The sequence below is a fragment of the Ruditapes philippinarum genome, unplaced genomic scaffold (genome assembly GCF_026571515.1).
Source record: "Ruditapes philippinarum isolate M1 unplaced genomic scaffold, ASM2657151v2 ctg8184_1_1_1_1, whole genome shotgun sequence".
Classification (NCBI taxonomy): Eukaryota; Metazoa; Mollusca; class Bivalvia; order Venerida; family Veneridae; genus Ruditapes; species Ruditapes philippinarum.
This window is the reverse complement of record NW_026863067.1, coordinates 21,435-44,090: the sequence shown is the minus strand read 5'-3', so window position 1 is coordinate 44,090 and position 22,656 is coordinate 21,435. Positions and strand designations below refer to the sequence as shown.

Here is a 22,656-nt window from a genome sequence, read left to right as displayed (position 1 = left end):
CATCTTTCCTATCTAGATTTTTGATGGTCAGTATATTCTTTGTCTGTGAGTACTCATATTCTTTGGGATTATCTTCAGTGTCGACTCTCCAATCGTACTGGAGATTTAGGTTAGGATCTGAGGGATATGTAGTTGATCTACTCATACACGTCAACTTCACATTCATTTCTTCCATACTGTTATTGTTGTTAGATTGTATTGTCGGATTTTCTGGTTTGCCTTGGCAAAAATGAAATAATAAATAATTATAAAAAAATTATGAAACGATTTTTTGCTTGACTTAAAAAGTGTATAGAGAGCTGACCTACTCACATCGGCTTAAGGTATTTTCTTCAAACTACAAAGATATTGTCCAAATCATCAAATACATGATATGTGACATCGTTTGTAACTTTAACATGAATTTATCTAGAATTACATCTCCCTTCATGTAGATTATTTCCCTTTCAAATTTAAAATCCTTAAAAATGGTATTTTTACAATTAATTGTTTATTTCATTAGGGAGTTACTTAAAACTTCAAATATATGATATATATCATCACTCATATCATATGTGAAAATGTCCATAACTCTAGCACTAATAGATCAAGAAATATTTCTCCCCTGAACTAAGATTTCTTTCCTCAAAAATGTTCTTCTTCCGTTACAAGTTGATAAAGTAGAAGGTCCTGATGGTACAAATGTTAAAGCAATATATATTTACTTGAAGCTTCTCACGAACTAGTTATCTTTCACCTTGTGTGACTTATTCAATGCTTCTCTACGATGTTGTGAAATTCCAATTACATGGAAAGAGGTCACTGCAGTTTACAAAAATGTAATATTTCCAAATAACTACAGACCCATATCACTTTTGAACAATACAGAAAAAAGTAATTGAGCGAATTGTATTCCAGCACATCTTTAACTTTTTTAAAGTAAATAACTTTTTGTCTACTGCCCAGTCTGATTTAATCCCTGGTGATTCTTTAATAAATCAGATGGCCTTCATCTATGATACTCTTTGTAAATCACTAGACAATGGTTTACGGTTTTCTTTGACAGCAACGCGTTTGACACGGTTTGGCATAAAGGCCTCCATACAAAACTAATCATGCAGGCATATCTGGATCATTGTTATCTTGGTTCAACAGTTACCTCACTGATAGAAAACAAAATAATAAACAAAGGCGTTGAAAATTGAAAAATGTGTTTTGCTTTTTTATAAATTTAAGGTAATTCTTACCTAAGATATAAAGAATTATACATCCCTTTACTTCATGGATAGTTTCCTTTACCGAATGTTTATATGTACCGCTATTTGATTTTTGAAGATTATCAAGTGTGATAGAGAGGTCTCCTGTTATAGCATCACCAGTTATTGTACAACCATTGCAGGTAGGTTTGATTAGAAGTACTCCGTCTATATATACTGCCGCTAATAGTGTGCTGCCGTTGTTCGACAATATGACATTTGATACAAATGAAGAAGAGTTTATAGAGTTTGTCGTCGTTGCCTGGAATTGTAGTGTAACACTATCACCAATCTGTTTGTACTGAGGAGTTGTGGATGTACATCCAAATACTTGAAAAATGTTACAAAAATAGACAGAATTAGGAAGTTATCGCTAAGTAACCTTGATAGTATTATGTTGAAAATGCCAATTTACATATTGTCGGAGCGGTCCCCCATTTCTAAAAACCATAATTTCAGTTTTATTTAAATTCACTTCAATCCCAGTATTTTTTACAAAATTAATAAACAAAAACCAATTTATTTTTACGGTAAACATGTAATTTCTATCATATTTATATGTGAAGACAAAAGTAACTTTGAAATTCTTGAAAACATTGGCCAATTAATGATAATTACTGTTTTTGAGGAATTTTGGCGGCCATCTTGGACGCCATCTTGGATTTCGTGATTGTCCGACCATTTGGGTTAAAATGAAATATCGTTTCATATTCTACGAACCCTTGTGAACATTTTGGTATATAAAACTTATTGTTCCTAGACATAGACTGGTTGACCCCCAAAATATGCATGATTTACTAGTTCATTTCCTACACTATTACTCAACTTGCTATAACATCAGCAAACATGAGGCAAACAATATCCTGAATTTCTTGTGTAATAAAAATCCCAGAGTTACATTTATCGCGAAGCATATGTGCTAATTCATCAATATAGGGAGCAAAAATTGTCGACCTGGATTTGTCCCCCTGTTGGGTTCCTATGTTACATTTGACAAACTCAGTTATCATTTCTAGAACTATTTCGTGCATTTAAATCACAACAGAAAGTACTTCGAACCTTTACACATGAATAGAGAAAATTATTCATTTTCTTAAATAAAAACAAAAATATTCCGTTCACTTCTTTTCTTTGTAAAGCTTGAAAAAGTATCTGATGGTTAATTTTATCAAACGTCTTACGGAAATCAATGTGCAAGCAGTAAAATCTACCCCCTTTTATGGAAAGATATTTTGCACCATAGCTTGAAGAATATCCAGCCCTAAAACCTGCCTAAGATTCGTCAAACATATTTTTATTATGCTAAGACCCAAGATTGAGGGAATTCAGCTGTTTCAAATATTCAATTAAAATTATTACTTAATAAGGTGCAATACTGTTTAAACTATTCTTATAAAATTAGACGGTATTCCATCTAAGCCGCAGCATTTGCCGTTTGCTAACTTCCGAATAGCTAAACTCGACATCCGTTAACATAAATGGTTCGTTTAAGTTTGATATATCATGTATACTATCAACGATGACGTCAGCATTATCGTCATATAAAAGTTGATATATCATTATCAAACAATTATAAACTACGAAAATATGTATACAAATCATCGGCTCCGATACTTGAATCAATAAATTGTTTTTGCTTTGGTTGTTCAAGTCGTTTCCACATAATAGATGGATCGTTTTTATTATTAATGAGCTTTTGTCGATATTGAGAATGGTACTGATAAAGCTTATTCTTACAATAATTTTTAAATTCGTTCCTTTGTCTTTATAAATTCTTAAATCTGATGGAAGGTTTGATGTTCGAAACCGTCTTAAGAACGAGTATTTCTGTGTTTTAAGCATTTCATAACGTTCATCCCGCCAATATGGTTGTAACCTGCTTGATGAATTAGAAGCCAACATATAACGTCCAGCATTATGATAAAATGACTGAATAGTTTCGATAGCTCGGTCAATATCAACATTTACAAGACTTGTAATTCGATGGTCATTCTATAAAAGTAGAGCATTCATTTGCTCACGGAAATTGTCTAAATGGTGATCCCGCCATTTGTACATTTTTAGTTCCTATAATACAACTTTTGTATTACTTTTACTATCATTTAAACCATAGAATTTTAAACAACAATGCAATGGAAAATGGTCCGATTCAGTTCGATCAAATACACTGACGTTACATACATTTTTAAACAACTCTGACGAGGCTATCATATAGTCGACAACGGACGTTCCGTTGTTAAAAACGAACGTAAAATTTCCCTCTAAATACCCATTTATTCTTCCATTTAAGAAATGTACATCTAAAACACAGCACATTTGTACTAGTGATTTCCCAAAATTATTTCCTTCATACTCAACTTCCCCAAAAACAAAATCTAAGTTATCATGTGGAATAAATTCTAGATTATCTTTAGTTCTTAAATTTAGATCCGCTGCAAGAAATATTAAATCATTAGAAAATTCTAAAATTATTTCTTCTAAATTTGATTGTAAATAAGAAATGCCATTTAATTCTATCATCTCTGGAATCGTGAATAGTTGACCCTTCAGGTGATACATAAACATTGTACATAATAACATTTTTACACATGAATAATTTCGAAAAATTACAATATAATACAAACAATCCTCAAAAGTATTCTTAATACGTGTGATAATATTCAGTTTATATTTACTGCTTTTTATAAAAACAACAATACCACCGTTATAACGTATGCTTTAAGAACGTTGTGCTATAACATGTTCATAACAAACATAACACAGGATAGGCCACCAGACACGAACCACCGATGCTCGGTCATGTATTGGCTTCACAGAAAATAATAAGGGTAATATCATAAACGGAACATAAGTGCATGATTAAAGAACAACATATAATTCCCATACGTTTGATCATTTTACAGACACAATAAGTGTCTGCATGAAATAATGTAGTCAAAACATGTTGTTTCCGTGGATAATTTCCTCACATGAGGGACAAGTGGTTTGAGGGGAACGATCGACCTCAACCGATCGGCCACGTACGTCCCTAATATCTTGCTTTATATACGATATCAATATCTGTTCTTGCGGCAATCATAACACTTTTTTCTCAAAAAAAATAAAATAGTGAAAAACAGAATCCCTAAAGAAAGCCCAACTCGGCAAATTTGTAAAATGTTGCAGGCTCGGTTTGATTGAGCCTGAATAGCATAAGGTATATACTTAAGTGACTTAAGTTATACAAAAAGTAGTATATGAAAACTTACCTTTATAACTGCAGTATAATATCCACACAATCTTTACATAATATACCTTCAGTTTTATAGATCTATTCATTTTCAGAGGTTCTTTAAACATATGTATATAAAGATTATTGAATAGGAAGTCAAATCTTTTTCTTGTACATCATGTATTTTTTATCACTATCACTTGTACTCAAAAGCATTTTTTAACTTCCCTTAATACTTTGAAAGTACTTCAGATCAAATTAACAATGCATGTTATGTTTAAAAAAAAATAATACATCATCGGTTTATAAACATAATCATTCCACCTTTTCTGTAACGTTTACATCGTTAATTATGAAGATTATAGCATAAAGTTTAAAGGTTTAAATCGTTTAAGGTTCCGGCAGAATCGGCTAGCCAGAGAAGACACAGTAAAACCTGTGCAAAGGAACATTGGTTTATTCCATAATGTAGTTTAAAATTACTTATCACATCTGCCCTGAAAATATAGAGAAAAAAAACCGACAACAGATTACATATAATAACATATGTGTCTTTTCGTGCATGGTGTATCCAAGTGTCCGCTAATGTAGGTTTGTCCGTCGCGAATACTCTCGTATTTTTGAGCCGAAAAATCGTAAAATAAATGATAATTTCAGCTCATATCTCACAAGTTCCGGCTAGCCCCTGTGACACACAACATCAATGCCATAGAACCCCATATTCTGGGATTGTAAGGGGGGTCTGACCGTGTGTCCGCTGGTATAGATGTGTCCGTCCGGAATACTGTGGTATGTTGCAGACGTTGAGCCTATAAATGAAAATTGTGGAATATAATTAAAAGTAAACATTGTGAAGTGAACAAAGAAAGTAATTTACACATTACAAACGGGACTTGCAATCCACGTTAGTAATAAAAAGAGGTCAAAATATGCAAAAAATATCTCTTACTGTATGAGTCTTTGTTTGTTTGGATATTTACGGCACGTCAACACATAACTTGCCATATCGTGCCGAATGCTATAATATGCTTAAAATGTTATGTTAAACTTTGTAAATGACAATAAAAAATGAGCCAATTTAGATCCTAGAATACAAGTTTTTCTCTTTCAAATAATCAATGATGTTTTTTGATGGAATTGTATTAAAGAGTTCTTTGAGTGAATTTACACAATAAAATCTATTACGGACCTGTGAAAAATCATGACATTGAAGAAGAAAATGCTTGACAGTAAATTTTTTCTTTGCAAGCTAAACAGAAAGGGGCATTGTCATTCGTGAGGAGATAAGAGTGGGTAATTTTAGTGTGTCCAATTCGGCTTCGAAGAAGAACTGTTTGATCATGGCGGTTTGACAGAGATAGAGATGGTGACACATTAAGAGATGGGTTTATATCGTGAAGTTTATTAAAAAAGGCATTGCCCCAATTTGCTTTCCATTAATATGTTAGGAGTTTATTTATAGCCGGTCTAAAATCACAAGCAGGTAACAATAAGTCAGTTTTTTTTTAAATTTAATGATTGTTTAGCTAAAGCATCTGCTTTTTCATTTCCTCGTATACCTACATGACTTGGAATCCAATATAATTTAACAAATTTTGTTTTAAGTATATCATGAAATCGTAAAAGAAGTTTCCTTATAATGATATTGTCAGATTTTTCTTTCTTTTAATGGATATTAAAACAGAAAGCGAGTCAGAAAATATCACAAATTTATCATGGGTATGCTGTACTATGTATGACAATGTTAAATCTATCGCTTTTGCTTCAGCAGTAAAACTTATTGCATTATCTGGTAACCTCATACTAGATGTAAAATTATTTTCAAACACACCCGCACCTACTTTGCAACCTTCTTTTGAACCGTCCGTATAAATATGTATAAAATCTTCATGTTCTTCCTTAATTGCTTAAAACTTCTCTTTGAAATGTTCAGGTGAATTTGATGACTTTTTATATATTTGAGGTTCATATTTATTTTCGGGGAATTATAAGTTCAAGGTGGAATATCCTCAACGGCTCAATTACTACGTGTATTTTGCTACACAAGGTGTCCGTTCTCTATATTAAAGGCGTTCCTTTATCTTTAGAATAATGACCAGGGTCTATAACAATAATTTTGGTTAATTTTGTTTTCATTATGCCAAAACAGTTTTGCTGCTGTATTATCGCAAAAAATCACTTTTTATAAAACAATTAAACGACATACACTCATGATTAATATAGATGATAAAATATTTTAAGATTTATCCATTAGAAAGCGTTTATATTTTTATTTGAAGGGCTGTATTGAGGTACTTGACTTAAGCTGCTAATCATAATGCGGGAAATAAAATACTTTTTTGTAGTTTATGTATTATTCTTCCTATTATTTTGAAGGATACTGTCTGGATTAATTTTAAGTTTATCTAAATCATCTTTTAAACGAAGTTTAAAGGGTTATTACTCATTACGGTGTTTCCGCAATCGACAAAAATGAACACATTTAGTTTTTGACTTTAAAAATTTAAAACCGTTTTCTATTGCCCACTTTTGAATTTTGTCTAAATTTTGTTGAAGTTGCCTTTCAATTGTTCTCATACTTTTCGATCGATAGCAGATAAGAAAATCGTCTACATATAGAGAACAATCTATGCCTGGCGTAAGAGCGCTAGCAATATTGTTTATTTTAAGGCCAAAAAGTGTAACAGAAAGTATGATTCCTTAAGGAACACCTTGTTCTTGTTGGTGGTCCTCAGAAAAGTTGAACCAAGTCTTACTTTAAAGTGCCTATCAATTAGAAATCCAGAAATGAAAAGAAGAAGCGTGCCTTTAAGTCCAGCATCCGTTAGATCTTTTTTCCAAGTAGTATCGTAAGCCTTCTCAAGATCAAAGAAAATTGATACCAGGTGTTGTTTATTTACAAAGGCTTCTCTAATAAAAGTTTCAAGTTGTACAAGATGATCGTTTGTACTTCGCCGTTTACGAAAACCTGACTGAGATTAGTGATAATTCCATTATTTTCTAGAAACCGAAGTAACCGATTATTTATCATTCTCGAATGTTTTGCAGAGGCAACTTGTTAATTTGTAGGGTCAGTTGACTTTTTTCCAGGTTTAGGGATAGGAATAACCAACGCAATTTTCCAAGTTTTGGGAAATTTACCACATACCCAAATTTTGTTAAAAATTTCGAGAAGCAAGTCAAGAGATTGTGGTGGTAAATGTTTAAAAAACTGGTAGTAAATTTCGCCCGGACCTGCAGCACTATCTTTTGCAGTTTTGATTGAATAAATTAAGTCATCAATAGAGAAAAGGGAATTATAGTCTTCATCGTTTGTTGAAGTAAAATTAATATGCTCTTTCTCAGCTTTACATTTATGTTGTTGAAATTCATTTGAATAATGTATAAGTCACGCAGTAGAAATATTTTAAATCAGTCAATCGTACAGACTAATGTAACAGTGTTACTTAAATTTTTGAATCTTTTTAATTTTCTTAAAGTCTTATTGAGATATATGTTTGATGGTAGAAAACATTTATCCTAAGTCTGAAATGAATTCTAAGTCCATTCCCATTAAACTATATAATAATATATAGACAAGGGTAACAACTCCCATAAAAAAGGTGTCTATGCCCAAACAGGGTTTTTGCCTCGCAGTTTTTTATACGATACAGAATAAATAAAAAGGAATTATGCAATATGTAGTCGAATAATTTATCTATCGAATCAATGTAAAGCTTGTCTTATCTTGAACGAGTACTGGCCGCTAAAGTAGCAAAAACCTATTCATTTGCGCGAGGTCGACATCGATCGTGGCTGCGCATGAAAAAACACAAAGCTTCACGACTATGGCAATCGTTAGAGATAATATCACAATCATTTATCATGCTGGGCAATAAAAAATACATAAAAGTAAAATATTCCAATAGCCTGTAATGAAAATTTGATATAAAGTCACCTGCAGCTTCAGTATACGCTGTGGTATAACTTATTTAAAATGTGTTTAGTCGTAAAATTTACATTCTCTGACTTCTTCAATATATCGATAGGCTTAAGACCGGGACAGTATAATTCTCTAGCACATTTGCAATTTTTAAGAGAATCTTGGTTTAGTACTGCAAAAACTGAGGACTCAAGTAAATAAGAACAATGTTAGAACTGTTGTTTTCCGTCAAGGGGGGGGGGTAATAATAACGAACAAATTAAAGTTATGAACGAATTTAGTTATCTAAGGGTGCATGGGGTGGTTTTGTTTTAAAGTAGAGAAAGGTTTAAAAACTATGAGCAATTTATTGGACAGATTAACAAATTTCATTTGTATCCTCACGTTTCACAATAATTATTTGATGCCTTTGTTAGCTCAATATTTAATTGTGTCCTTTTGGGGTTTTTGCTAAATCTAAAGATACTGAAAGGGTAAAACAATGTGCTTGTATGCGGTGTATATCGAAATATGGAGATATCCCTTTTACATCAACAGATACAGATACAAACATATCATTAAATTTTGGCTGAAACATGTTATTGCTGATAATATAATGGAAAAAGAATCTTATAGATATACAGTTAGAAATTATTGATAGTGTAAAAAATTGGGCTCAAATTGTAAAGTTCATATTAAATGAATTCGACTACATGTATTCTTATGCGTGGAAGAACCAATTAAATATCAAAAGTAGTTTCTTTAAGTGTTATTATTTGTTTAAAAAACAAACGTTGCATTCTTACAAAGGAAACAATATCAAACTAAACACTTGATATAGTTATATCAAAACATGTTTGGAAACATATTTAAAAAATCATTGATTGCAGAGTATACATATGTATATTTGAAGAATTAGAATATCTGCTTATAACTTAAGCATTGAAACCTGGTGATACGGACATAATTGAGCACAAAAAAATGAAAGATTATGTCAACTATGTACCTCACAAGTAATAGAAGATGATTGACATTTTATTCCAGTATCTCTATGTTATCAAGTTATCCGAAGAGGATTTATCAAGCGTTTTAACTAGACCTTGTATGAATAAATAAGAAGATTTATTACAATCAGAAGATAAAGCTAAATTTAGGGAAATATAATGATGTAACCAATGAAAAGAGACAAGAACTGTTACTAAAGATGTGGACAAATGAAACCTCGATCTTATAGCTTATTGATTAATTAAACAGCTAGATGGACACATCTCGGTTTGTAAACTTTGTGAGGGGATTATTCAAAACAGAACTGGACACGCTCTCCCTCTCATTGTTCAAAAACTGTTGATATTATATATAAGAAAACCAATGACCCCCAAACCAGGACCATTTTGACCCAAGTACTGAAATTTGAGCAAACTAAGTAGAAGTCCACTTGACGATATTTCATGCAAAATATCTAATCTCTTACAATAATCAATAGTATATGAACGTATCGGCTTTCTGAGATTGTTAGATTGAATCATTAAAAATTAAAACAAAACTACACATTGTATATAGGTAACTATTAAAGTACTCTGAATGTAACTGGCTTACTTTTATAATTCATCTATTCAAATAAAAATTATTTACTTTGTGATAATCTTTAAATGTAAATGCCATTTTAAACCGGGACAGAAAGATACATTATCAGTCCCAGGTTTAAAGCATATTAAGCAAATGCAAGAGAAAAAAAACAAAAGAATACAGCAGTTAGTTTACATTTAATTTAAGTAACACAAAGGTGAAAAATGAATAAAAGAATGAATTATTAGGACAAAAATGATAGAGAAAGTAAGAAGAATACATCAGAGGGAGACATGTGAATGAAAGTCACTTAAACTTCTTTTGAGTGGATCGCGTTTTTCTAGTATAGTTTTTTTAATCATTCGTCTGATTTCACTGCCATTGTACGAAGAATACCTTCTATTGTTTCATAGATAAGATCGTACTCTTTTACATTTCCTTTACACGGCTTACCAAGCTCAGTGACTTCCCAGTTACCGTCATCATTTCGAGAAACACTACACATAAGGAGAGCCTGCAGAGAATCTTTCTTGGTTTGGAAAGTTCTTTCACACAAACATTGCGACGGTTTTCCTTTCTTGTATAACTTAATACTTGGACCTTTAAAAGCTGATATATCTTTTGAGTTGAAAGTGCTGAGAGAGAAAAAAATATTTTGTGCGTCACTTGGTATTTTTTTCAGTGAAACTTCGATTGTCTGGTGTCCTTTTTTCATTTTTTCGTCCATTTTATGACCGGAATGTTTTATCCAATTTTTAGGACTTTGCATTCTTTCGTCACATAGATATTGAAACTCTTCAGAACCATAAACAAAACATGATACATCCAGGAAATCACGATTTCTTTCCATTTTGCTTTTCGAGTGATACTCCCAAGATAAATAAAACACAACCTCGTCTAATTCATTAGGAAAAGTATATAGACGGATAATCAGATATAACGCGGTATTCGCCTTTATTCCAAAATGTGAAAGTGTCGTAATCTTTTGCCCTTTGTAATTCTGTAAAGGCAAAATAATTCATAATAATGTTAGAATAATTTTTACACGGTTGTTAATATTCAGAGTAAATGTGTAGATTTTAGTTAAAGGGATTCAATTGATTTTTTTTTTGACATGACAGGACTAGAAATAAATTTTCGAGATTTCCATTTGATGAAGATTTAGACTAATAAATTGAGTGCAATGTCCAAAAAGATCATTTGCTGACTCAGTTTTTCCTGAATAATTAGGTGAACTGTGAAAAAGACCCAAAACTGAAAAGCGTTGCAACGCTTTTCACTCAACTCGGGCTATGAATTTCACAAAAGTACGATTTATTTTCAATTTATTTCTCGGTATAACTCATAATCATCGTTAGCATATCTATATATATTCTTTAAAGTGCCTCAGCTAATATAAGCAAGTTTGAAAAATTTGTGTTTTAGGACTTTGGACCTCAGTAGTGTTTCTTTAAAATAAATGAGCAGTGTCATGACAAAACCAACATAGTGCGTTTGCGACCAGCATCGATTCAGACCAGCCTGCGCATCCGCGCAGTCTGATCAGGATCCATGCTGTTCGCTTACAAACCATATTACAATTACAGAAACTGATAGCGAACAGCATGGATCCTGATCAGACTGCGCGGAAGCGCAGGCTGGTCTGGATCCATGCTGGTCGCAAACCCACTATGTTGGTTTTGTTGCGACGCGACTCAAATATATTTTAATTAGGCCACCATTTTCGGATCATATTTGCTACAAGTTAAGTACTACTTGACTGAAATTGTTATTGATACATCAGTTCTAAAATGTTCACTTTGATATTATGTACAAGAGATGTATTATATATTTATTAATTTATATAGGCTATAACTATAATCAATATATAATTTAATTTCATAATTTGTTTGCACCATGTCAGACGTATAATACGTCTAAAGTTTCAGTCACAAGTCATAATTAAGGTAATACGGTAGAAGAAAATCCTACTCAATATAAATAAAGACTTACCTTAAGCTCTGTGTTTTGATACAACAGTTTTTGCTTCTCAAATGGGTACTTTTCTTTTGCAGCAATCTTAGATTTCAAATCAATTATAGTCATGGAAGAGTCATAGGCAACATAAATGGAGTGACCTGTTAAGGTAATGATTGTAATGTAGCCATTTACAGAATCCTTTGGTGTATCAATGTGCTCCTCTGGTACTTCCTCATATTCCTTGAACATTGTGTTAACCATTGCTCGGAAGAAGTTAAGTTTCGAATCATCCTCTTTCACATCTTGATTACATCCAGGATATGGACACTTGTTTGTTTTCTCAACATGACTTATCGTGCACTAAAATAAAAATAAAAATAGTTTGAAACAATAACGTTTTCTGAAACTACCGGTTCAAATACCATTTTCTGTCAATTATATATCATGGCGAAAGACTATAAATTTGAATGCAAAATGTGAACCATTGCTGCGACTTTTCTAATCTTTATGAACAAACTAATTAAATAAATGACTGAACTGTGAATAAAACCTATGTTGTGCCATTTGAACCTTTAAAGTAAACGTTCTTCCACCGAAATTGTTGAGGGTCATGTTATTTGTTATTTTATATGGAAATGCCAACAAATAAAGCTTTTACACTTTTTGTCATTAGCTAGGATTTTCGTTTTACGTTTAAAGCTTTTTCAAAAACTTCTTCTGACGGATCGTTTGCGCTTTTACATCTATGAGGTTTATGATTACATATGATATACGAATTTGTAAGTGAGTTATAAACCACCAGAAAGGTACAAGGTTCATTATCATTATTAATTCATCACAAGCTCTAACACTGGAAATAATATTGTAATAATATGCGCCAGTTACAGCTGTTTGAAGGCATAGGTATGTTTGTGATAAAGGAAGTTGTGGTGTTTGCAAAAACAAATGTGCAAAAACCAAGGAGTTACTTGTTCCCGATATTTATCGAGGTTCAACATACCAAAGTTGAAGAATTGCATTTCGTTATTGAAAATTAACAAATTTTGCTAAAGGAATACTAATTAGCAAATATGTATCATTTGAAATGTTGTTTTTTATAGACAAAATCATTGACTATGCTGCATTTGACTAACTAATGAACGAGTGTGAAAAGTTTGTCTAGCGTAAAGAACAAAAAGGCTACACAATTTCAATAAAGATTCGGTTGCAGTAATATGATGAATTGTAAATTATTTCTGAACAGACACATCCATGTCGGACTTTGTATGCTGAATTTCTGCAAAATTTACTTGTTTCAAACATGAAAAATATACATTTCTGCGTGTTTTAGAGTTAAACGCACATATTTAACTCATGTGTAATTTCTGGCAAAGTGCTGTACACCCATTTTTTATGTTACCCCCACAATAACAGGCTCAGAAGACTCAGATCCGGGCGGGGAGTAGGCGGTCATTCCCTGTCAGTTCTGTAGGAAATAAACTTGTCTTTAAATATTTTCGATAGCCTTTCAAGAACATCTATTTCTGTGTTTTGTATGGCGCGATCCATTTATCTCCATAGCAAATACCCATCCATCTGATTGCTGACACGAATTTCTTCTTCAAAATGTCCAGATCGCGGTCATTATTTACAATGTCAGCATTACCCTAGTCATCTTCAAAGAAGAAAGGTCCAAAAATACCGTATGCACTGAATGCATCCGATGGCGTAGCTCTCTCGCCGTGTTGTGGTGTCTTAATAACAAAGTCTGGTTTCTCTGTTCTTCAAAGTTAATGGTTTTGTTTTATATTCTCTGCATTTAGGTACAACTGGGCCGTGTCCGAAAATCAAATTTGTCAAAATATGGTGATGTCATTTCCTCTACTGAGCAAATGAGAGTTGGCTTGCAATATCACTTTCTGTTAAATGCTTCATTATGAAGATGTTGTAAGGTGTCAGCTTAAAATAATATCTAACGTACTAATACTGTTAAAAAATAACACAATATCAAAAAGAAAATGTGGCATTCAATGAACGTATCCCCCAGCACGACCCAACAACATAGGACTACTGGCAAATAGCCAGACAGGACACCAAACAAAAACAGGATAGGGAATTAGGGCAATGCACGTATGCGGCTTCAATTTAAATAATTCAGAATAGGAAATCATAGAAACCGACAAAGAAATAAAGAACACGATTAATTAATATGCCTACTAAAGTAAAAGGATGTAGGGGAAGGACATTAGGGCCGGGGAAGGGGGTGAAGGAAAAATTGCAACAAAACAAGGGGGGAATTAAAAATACTGACCATAGACGAGAAACACAAGTATGTCACCAAAATAGCATGTAGCAATAAACAAGACATACATCTTAGGAACATAAAGGGGGTCGCCTTTGAACGGTCAGCAGAATATGCGCTAAACCGTATCATGATGTAGGTTTAATAAAAAATCTGGAAACAAAGTGACCCCTCGGAAGCATTCATCACAAAAAAAATTCATGAAAATTGCAGACTCGGTTTGATTGAGTCTGTACATGAGGTACCGGTATAATGAAAAAGTGCAACATCCCTCACGCCCACAGCACCGGCTTGGCGGTACTCAATTCTCAACACTGAATAGTGCTGGCATCAATGATCCCGAAGGACCAGACTAATATAGTAAGTACGGGGCAACCTTTTACAGCTGCCACATAGCACTTGACACCTGCTGTTGTGAAGTATAAAATCCGGAAACAAAGTGATCTCTCGGAAGCATTATTCACAACAAAATTACATGAAAATTGCAGCCTCGGTTTGATTGAGTCTTTACATGACTGTACATAAATCTCACTCATAGCCTCGACATGTTCTTTAATCGAGACAGAGTAAATAAGCCCCCACTAAGCAAAATTGTAACAAATGTTATGGCTAAAGTGGTGAAGTAAAGCACAGAAATGCTCGTGTCGATATATATATCTATATAACTTAAACCAAATTACCATAACAAAAGTACTCAATGTCTTAAAGGAAGACAGAACAGCAAGATTATCATCTACAAGGGCCCGATGAAGCAGTGCAGAAGACGAAACTTTAAACAATTTAGTTCCAATGAGTTTAAAGAACTGTCCATCATAGAGTGTTTCGTTTTGTCCGTCAGATGTAATCAAAAAAGGAAAGCGTAGGTTTAAACTGTAAGGTTGAACATGCCTGTATGTCTTTAAAAAAGTAGGACCATAACCCCCTTTTTATAAAACGTTTACTCATTTTAGAAAAAAATCCATAATACATAATCATACGTAGTTTGTAAATCACATCTACATAGCAATCAAGTTTTCTAATCCCTGGTCGCAGAAGAGTTTTCAAATCGCTTTTGAGTTTTGAAATTAAATCGACATTACGATTATAAAATTTAGTACTGTAATTTATGAAAGCGGTAGCCCCTGATGAGGAGCTTGCTAGTATTGAAAATATTGCATAAATAAATAAATAAATAATAAAATCGATTTAATGGCTGCAAGCCCTAGCATATCTAAATAAGATGTTGCATTGGATACATCTCTATGTAATTAACAATATCAAAATCATCTCTCTTATCATAGTTTTTAAAGTGCATAGTATTGTTATCAACTGTAATATGAAGATACAAAAATGATGTAGTAAAATTTCAGGAATGCCTTTCTTTTTTGTTTTTTTTTCAGCTTAAGTTCTCATTTATATCATTTGTTTTAAAATTATCATAAAGGTATCGAATACTGCTATAATTTATTGTTGTGTATCTAGAGAGGGAGCCTCAACATATATTTAGGTCTCTTTCATAGCAATACAAAAACAGTATGCACAATTAGTATCCCTAGGAATTCCTATGATCTGTTTGAATAGGGTATTACCAAATACATAAATAAAATAAATGTTGCCTGAAAGGAAAAAAGGTGCTCTACGAACTTTGTCACAGGTTCACAAAGTAAACATTTTACAATACAATTAGTAATAAAGAAAGCCTTTGAATAAGTTACATACATACTAGAAATATGACTTTTTTACATGTTTTTTTTTTTGAGTAAGGGAAATTAGTGTATCATTTATTAGTTTATGGCATTGTTGTACAAAGGGTAAAAATGTACTGATGGTTGAGGCTTGTTGGTTGACTTTATCACAATATCTTAAAACATGTGGCTTAATGGACGTCAGAAATGACGTCAATAAAAAGTTTATTTGTAGTGCAAGAAGTAGAATTAGTAACGATTCTGGGCTTTTAAGGTGTTTCATGTAATTTAGGAATCCAATACCAAGTACATAATTGGAAGTATGTTTTTTTTTCGTCGATTCGGACATTAAATCTGGAAATATTAGTGATATGATTGTTAACAATGTATGTTTAAATGCACTAGTACCAAAACAAATTTAGAGTTAAAAGTTAAAACGTCCTTTTTACAGATATCTGACGTTTTAAGATGTTATTTTTCCATGTAAATAGATCCTTTTTATCCGCATTTTCACGGTGAGCCTTGATAGAAAATCAGCAATCTGACTACGACAAGGATTTAAATCACTTTCAGAAGGAAATCTGTTTGTATGTCTTTTCAAGAATAAGTTAAGAATTATTTTGTCTGCTATTATGTAATAATTACAAGTGGTATTATGGCCAAAATTTAAATTACAAAATTTAGATGCGTTGGACTGAATAACATTATGTTAGCCAGAAACCACTTTATTATACAATGTAATTAAATAATAATATGAATTACAGGTTTCTTATATTTAAAGCAAATAATTGGAATCCTGGAGTTTTTGAAGTTTAAAGGATATGAATCAGTAACAAGTTAACACTAAAATTACTAGATACGCCGATGAAGTTAATATCTTTATATAGAAAAGTAACTTTAATAAAATGTATGTTATGGTCAGTAATATTGTCAATATGATGTCTTAAAACATATTAACATTGAATAAGATAGGTGCACAAAGTACAAAGGATCTGTTTGACTGACGATAATATCAGCTTTTGCGTCTTAAACTTTGAGACATAATAATGCAAGAGAAGTTAAACGTGATAACAATGCATGTTTACCAGATTTTTTTAAGATATGATTTAAATCGGTGACATACATAGAAATTTTCCATTTACGTAAGACTTTCCACTATTTAGTACACGCTAATATTTAACTTTCTTTCGAGTATTTTTCTCATCTCATTTCTTACATTACTAGTTTTCTACCTGATTCAAATACTCTTTCTATGATTCTTAGTTGTTCCTGGACAGAAACTATCCACAGGTTGGTAAAATAACATGGGACTGCATTGATAAATCATTTATAAACTTAAACTTGTTGAATGAAGAACAAGCTATAAGGTCTTATCGGAATTTAGGCATCCGAATTTCGCAGTTACGAATTTAATAAATACCGCTGTCGCATGACTTTCGAACGCAGATTTGTGATCATGTAGCGATGACTTAAGAGTCGCATCAAAACTTTGGAACATGTGATCACCGCGGTGTCGTGATCGTGTCCGTTATAATGTCTTCTGCTGCATTAAATGGTCAACAAATGACCATGGGAGGTGACATCTCAACAATGTGATATACGAAAATACGCTCAACAATGCCAGAAGAAATATAGCACTGCCGTTTGGTAATATCGAGTTAACCATGAGGGACATTATGGTAATATTGTGTTAACAAAGAAGGAAATAAGTCAAATGTTATTTGCCTTGTCGTTGGTTACTTTGCATTGTCGATTGTTGTATTGTATTGAGCGATGCCACTTTGCATTGTCACTTCGGATTGTCAAGTGTGGTAGTTTGTATTTTTACTGACACGGAGACACGGACAAACTACAAAACGACCTTAAACAGGAAATGTGGTAACATGACTGGGCTATGGAGTTCTACCTCGAAAAGTGTGAGGTTCAAAATAGGAATTTACATTTCCAATTTTCAAATACACCCTCCGAAATTCAGTTGTCAATTCAGCTGAAATTGCCTAGTACCTTGAAGTAACCACCACTATAGACCTTAGCTGAATCTTAAGTGGATGAAGTATGGTGATTGTTATTCAAGGCGTACGTTACTCTACTTTAATCTAAAAATGTAGCCAAAATACTAACTAACGAATTAATACTAAACAAATAACGACTTAGACGTGCTTAACCACTTCTAAAGTATCCATGGCCTCAGATGGTTGCAAGAATGTAAATCCTTTTTTTTTCAATTATGTTTCATTGCCTGTAAAAGCCAGTGTGTGTTAAACATTTTCAAAATCCTTCAAGTTCGTTTATGATTGCTTCATTTACAAGATTTACTTGACATATACACTTAGGCATTAATTATTCCGCGGTTTCAAATATGTTCATAAAGCTTAGCACAGTACTTGGTTTCGAACCATTCAATTAGGTGGTACTTGAGATTAATTAAATACAATGCATATAGAATATCATACAATTTTGATCGCGAGAATTAATGACCAGATGCAATACAACTACCAGCAAGTAAAATGTTACTTGCAGTTTCTTAGATAAAATGATTGTTTTAAATGATGTCTGAAACTATTATGAGAAACGACAAAATTTGGCTCAAGATGGTGCTTGGGGGCATGAGGAATGTTGCACTTATTCATTATCCTTCATTTACAGACTCAATCAAACCCAGTGTGCAATTTTCATGTATTTTTTCTTTTGCTTCATGCAAATATCTAAGCCTAACACAAATATAATATGTTTGGGCATATGAAAATGTGTTGTTATAACCTTCTTTGATTTAAAGATTTTAAAATTCAGCAATTCAAAAGTGCAGGGGGTATTTTAGGTATTTTTTCCTAAGAAAAATATATCAGTCTTTCAATTAGAGAGAGAGAGAGAGAGAGACTGCCAACAATATAGGAAAACAGTATTCAAGTCCAAAGATTTCAAAAATTACCTGAAGAAATTGACATTTTATACTTATTGATAGTTAGTGAATTTACATATCTCAAGTAACATTAGTTTCAATAAATATGATTGTCTCATTTCAAAATAATTAAATCATATCAATCTATAAAAGCTACTCAATTATTATAATCTTAACAAGAAAAAGATCTAAAATATACAAGTGTGATTAAAAAAAAAATTTATAACGTAACAGATTTTGGAAAATAAAGGGAGGCAAATACATGTGTATATATTTTTGAAGAAATTCATACATTTTATTCTCCCTTTGTAATATATACACTTATATAAGGATTTTGAATAAGTCAGTGTGACATTGACCTGAAGTTGTCCAAAACTGCGCTTTGCACATCATCTCAGTAATATAAATATGTCTGCCAAAAAGATTTAATTTCATACTGTCAGTTTAAAAGAAACAGAGCGGACACAAAATTTTGAAATTAATACAAAATGATTAAGTGTGACCTGACATTGACTTGAGGAAGGTCATACCTGCTCTCTGCACATCATCTCATAATGATTTACATTTCTGCCAAGTAGTTTCAACTTCTTTCCACCAGTTCAAAAGATACAGACTGAACACAAACACTTCTATAGAAGTCTATATATCAATAAATCCACAGAGCGGAGCTAACTTTGATTATAGGAAGTCCAAATTTGTGTTTTGCACACCGTCTTAACATAAGTAATATTCCTACCAAAAAGTTTTAATCAAATTGGTTCCGAAGATAAAGAGCACACACAAAATGTTGATATTAATACAAAAGTGTGACTTTGACCTTGACCGAGTAAGGTCAAACCTCCACTCTGCAGATCGTCTCATTATGGTTATCATTTCTGCCGAGTAGTTTGAATTAGTATATAATTGTATATAAATCAAATAACCCCAGAGGTGGGGCCAATTTTTATTGTAGGAAGTCCAAACTTGTTTCTGCACACCGTCTCAATGTAAGTAATATTTTTGCTAAAATGTTTAAATATTATTTCTATCGATTCAAAAGATACAGACACTAAATTATGATATTGAAACAAAATGACTAAGCGCTGTATTGACCTTGACCTGAGAAAGGTCAAACCTGCGCTTTGCACATCGTCTCATTATGGTTAACATTTCTGCTAAGTAGTTTCAATTTCCTTCAAACGGTTATTAAATACAGACCGGATAAGAAAACCGGCTAACAGACGGACAGACGGACACCAAGGTGCATAGCAATATACGCCGAAATTCTTTTTGGAGTATAAAAAGCAAATTCACTCAACAGTTATGTATAAGGGAGATTATCATAAAACTTACAGTTGTTTTGAACACCCGGTATTTCTTAAACTTGAATGTTTTACCTGTTTAACTTGTCCACATGGCAATTGCAGGAAAATGACGTACATGGAGATAGTTTGTATTCATAAGCATGCAATGTTTTTCTTACATTTGCACTTTTGAAGTATTTTAAGCTTTTAAACTATCCCATCTGAAAATCGCATTCCATTTTTTTTTAAGTTGTTGTGTTCTATAATAGTATATTTACTTATGACTAAATAAAATTGGTGCTATATGAATTCACGTACTTTGGCCCTCCTGTGATACGCATCGGGAACCAGTAGGTAATAAAATTCGGTTCCCTTTGAAAAAATACATCGACTGCTGGCGAAGTAATATTCAAAACGTGTAAAGCACATTTTGTAAAAAATGGATTTAAGTAATATACTGGCTAGTCAATTGTAAGTAGAAAGGGTATCATGATATCCTGAATGTCATGACAAAGTCTTAAACCTATTTTGTCCAGCGTAGATAGCCTATAAATGTGTTCAATAGTTGGTAAGCTGGTTTGTCGTAATATAATAGGGGCAGGGGTGGAGGTGCTGTTTATCATTGCCGAGGGACGCATCGCATTGTCGAGTGTCACTTATCAGTTAGCATTGTTGAGAGTCGCATTAAGTTGTTAAGCGTCGTATCACATTGTCATGATATCACATCGTAATGTCGGCACTTTGACGAGACAAACGACAATATAAATGGCACGATGAGGACGCGGTTTATACACGAAGTATAATATTCCAATCGCATCTTCTCGGCCTTTTCCGTCAAACTTCGGTTACACAGAACGAATACGGTATTTCGGTGGTTAAGAAACCCAACATGTAAACAAATGGTTATTTAATGCTGGGAGTTGTTGGCCAAGTGTGTATTCTATAAGTCTACCTAAATAAGTAAATTTGTAGATATAAACGTAAAGCGTTCATTATTTATATGCAAAATTGTACTTATTTTTATGGTTGTAGAAACCAAAAATACAAAATATTTACTGGTTGACATTAGTTTGAATGTGTCTATAATTCTATATAAGTTGGTATTTTTAAATTGATTATGATTGTCACATTTGGTCTTCAATCATAAATTTAGCGAAAGAGTTTATTTTCCTTTGTATGTCAAAAATACACTTCCGTTATACATAATCACAGATTACATGGCCTGTGTTGTTTACACATAAAACCACGTGGTAGAACTACTTTCAATCCGTATTAAGTCCGAGGTTATTTTTGATAATAGCTGATAGTATTTTTGCTAAACTTAGTAACATAGTATGGAAATTCCGACCTAAAAGTAGTAACAGAAAATGGAAATTCCGATCTAAAAATAGGCTTTGCAAACAATAAAAAATGTTCCAAATCTTTCTTATTTTACGCCCGGCCCTTACCTCTTGGTGTGCTGCATAATTGGCATATTAGTCGGAAGTCAAAAAAGTTTTAAAGCTGCTACAGAAACTGTTACATATTTAACTGTACGGATGTCATTCCTTGATGCTGTGATCTTAACTTACAATACACATTTAAATTCATAATTAACTCGTAAATATAATTGCAAAATAAAACATACCCTTAAGCAGATAACTGGTGCGTGCTCACATTCTTCTGCGATTGTGTAAGGCGGAAATTCGTTAGGTAATTTCTTGACTGAGCATACCATGCAATTCATTTTCAAACACGTTTGTTCTTGAGATAAACAGATTTGCCATATATAATCTACGATGTTCCGTTAGGGCTATCGTTATGATAACAAATTATGAAACGCGAAAAGTCGAAAACACGAAGATACGAAGACGAAAACATGAAGGGACGAAGACGAGAACACAAAGGGAAGAGAATGCACAAACACGTAAACGCGTAGGGAATACGAGGAAAATTTGAAGACATGATTACATAAAAACACGAAAACTCGGCAAATTCAAGTCGATATTTATCGCGTTTTCGTCATCGTGTCTTCGCGTTTTTATCCTTTCGTGTTTTTATGGTTTCGCCCCTGCATGTTTCGCGTTTCCGTCCACGTCGCTTTGCTTTTAAGCGGTTTCTTTCTATCGCTTTTTCGTCTTCGTGCCTTTGTGTTTCCTTTTTTTCGCCTATGTGTAGAAAAGTATATTTGTTTTACAATGATCGAGTCAATTTCTATATTACTTGAGCACATACCGGTAGTAGCATCCAACACAACACAACATTCTACTTACAACATGGGTTAAGGAAAAAACGTCATGTGAAACTCAGCTGCTAGAAAAACGTAGAAGACCTATCTTAATACAAGGGCAACATACTGATTAAGTCCTTTTAGATTTCTTGAAAGCGTTTGATAACCATCTCAGACTCCTATACAAACTATATCAACACGGCGTCCAAGGCAACACATTGCAATGGGTCAAATCATTCTTGATAGGTCGCCGCCAGTCCGTTATAGTAGATGGGGAACGTCAGATGATGTCCTCGTAACATCTGGCACCCCAAGGCTCTGTCCTAGGTCCCATCTTTTCTGTTACATATAAATGAACTGCCTGAAAATATAGTTTCAGAGGTCTTGTTATTTTCCGATGACACTGCTGTCAATAACTATTCCCAAGAAAGGGTCTTACAACAAGACC

At 32.9% G+C, this 22,656-nt stretch overlaps 1 protein-coding gene across 1 annotated transcript; it reads right to left on the bottom strand.

Annotated features, from left to right (window-relative positions):
* Positions 1-9,223: 9,223 nt before the first annotated feature.
* Positions 9,224-21,775, bottom strand: LOC132721041 (uncharacterized). The gene is made up of 3 exons (XM_060705287.1): positions 21,627-21,775; positions 11,906-12,232; positions 9,224-10,913 (listed from the first exon to the last, which is right to left on the bottom strand). Exons 1-3 carry the CDS (start codon positions 21,723-21,725, stop codon positions 10,272-10,274), a joined length of 1,068 nt encoding a protein of 355 aa, XP_060561270.1. The 5' UTR covers positions 21,726-21,775; the 3' UTR covers positions 9,224-10,271.
* Positions 21,776-22,656: the final 881 nt, after the last annotated feature.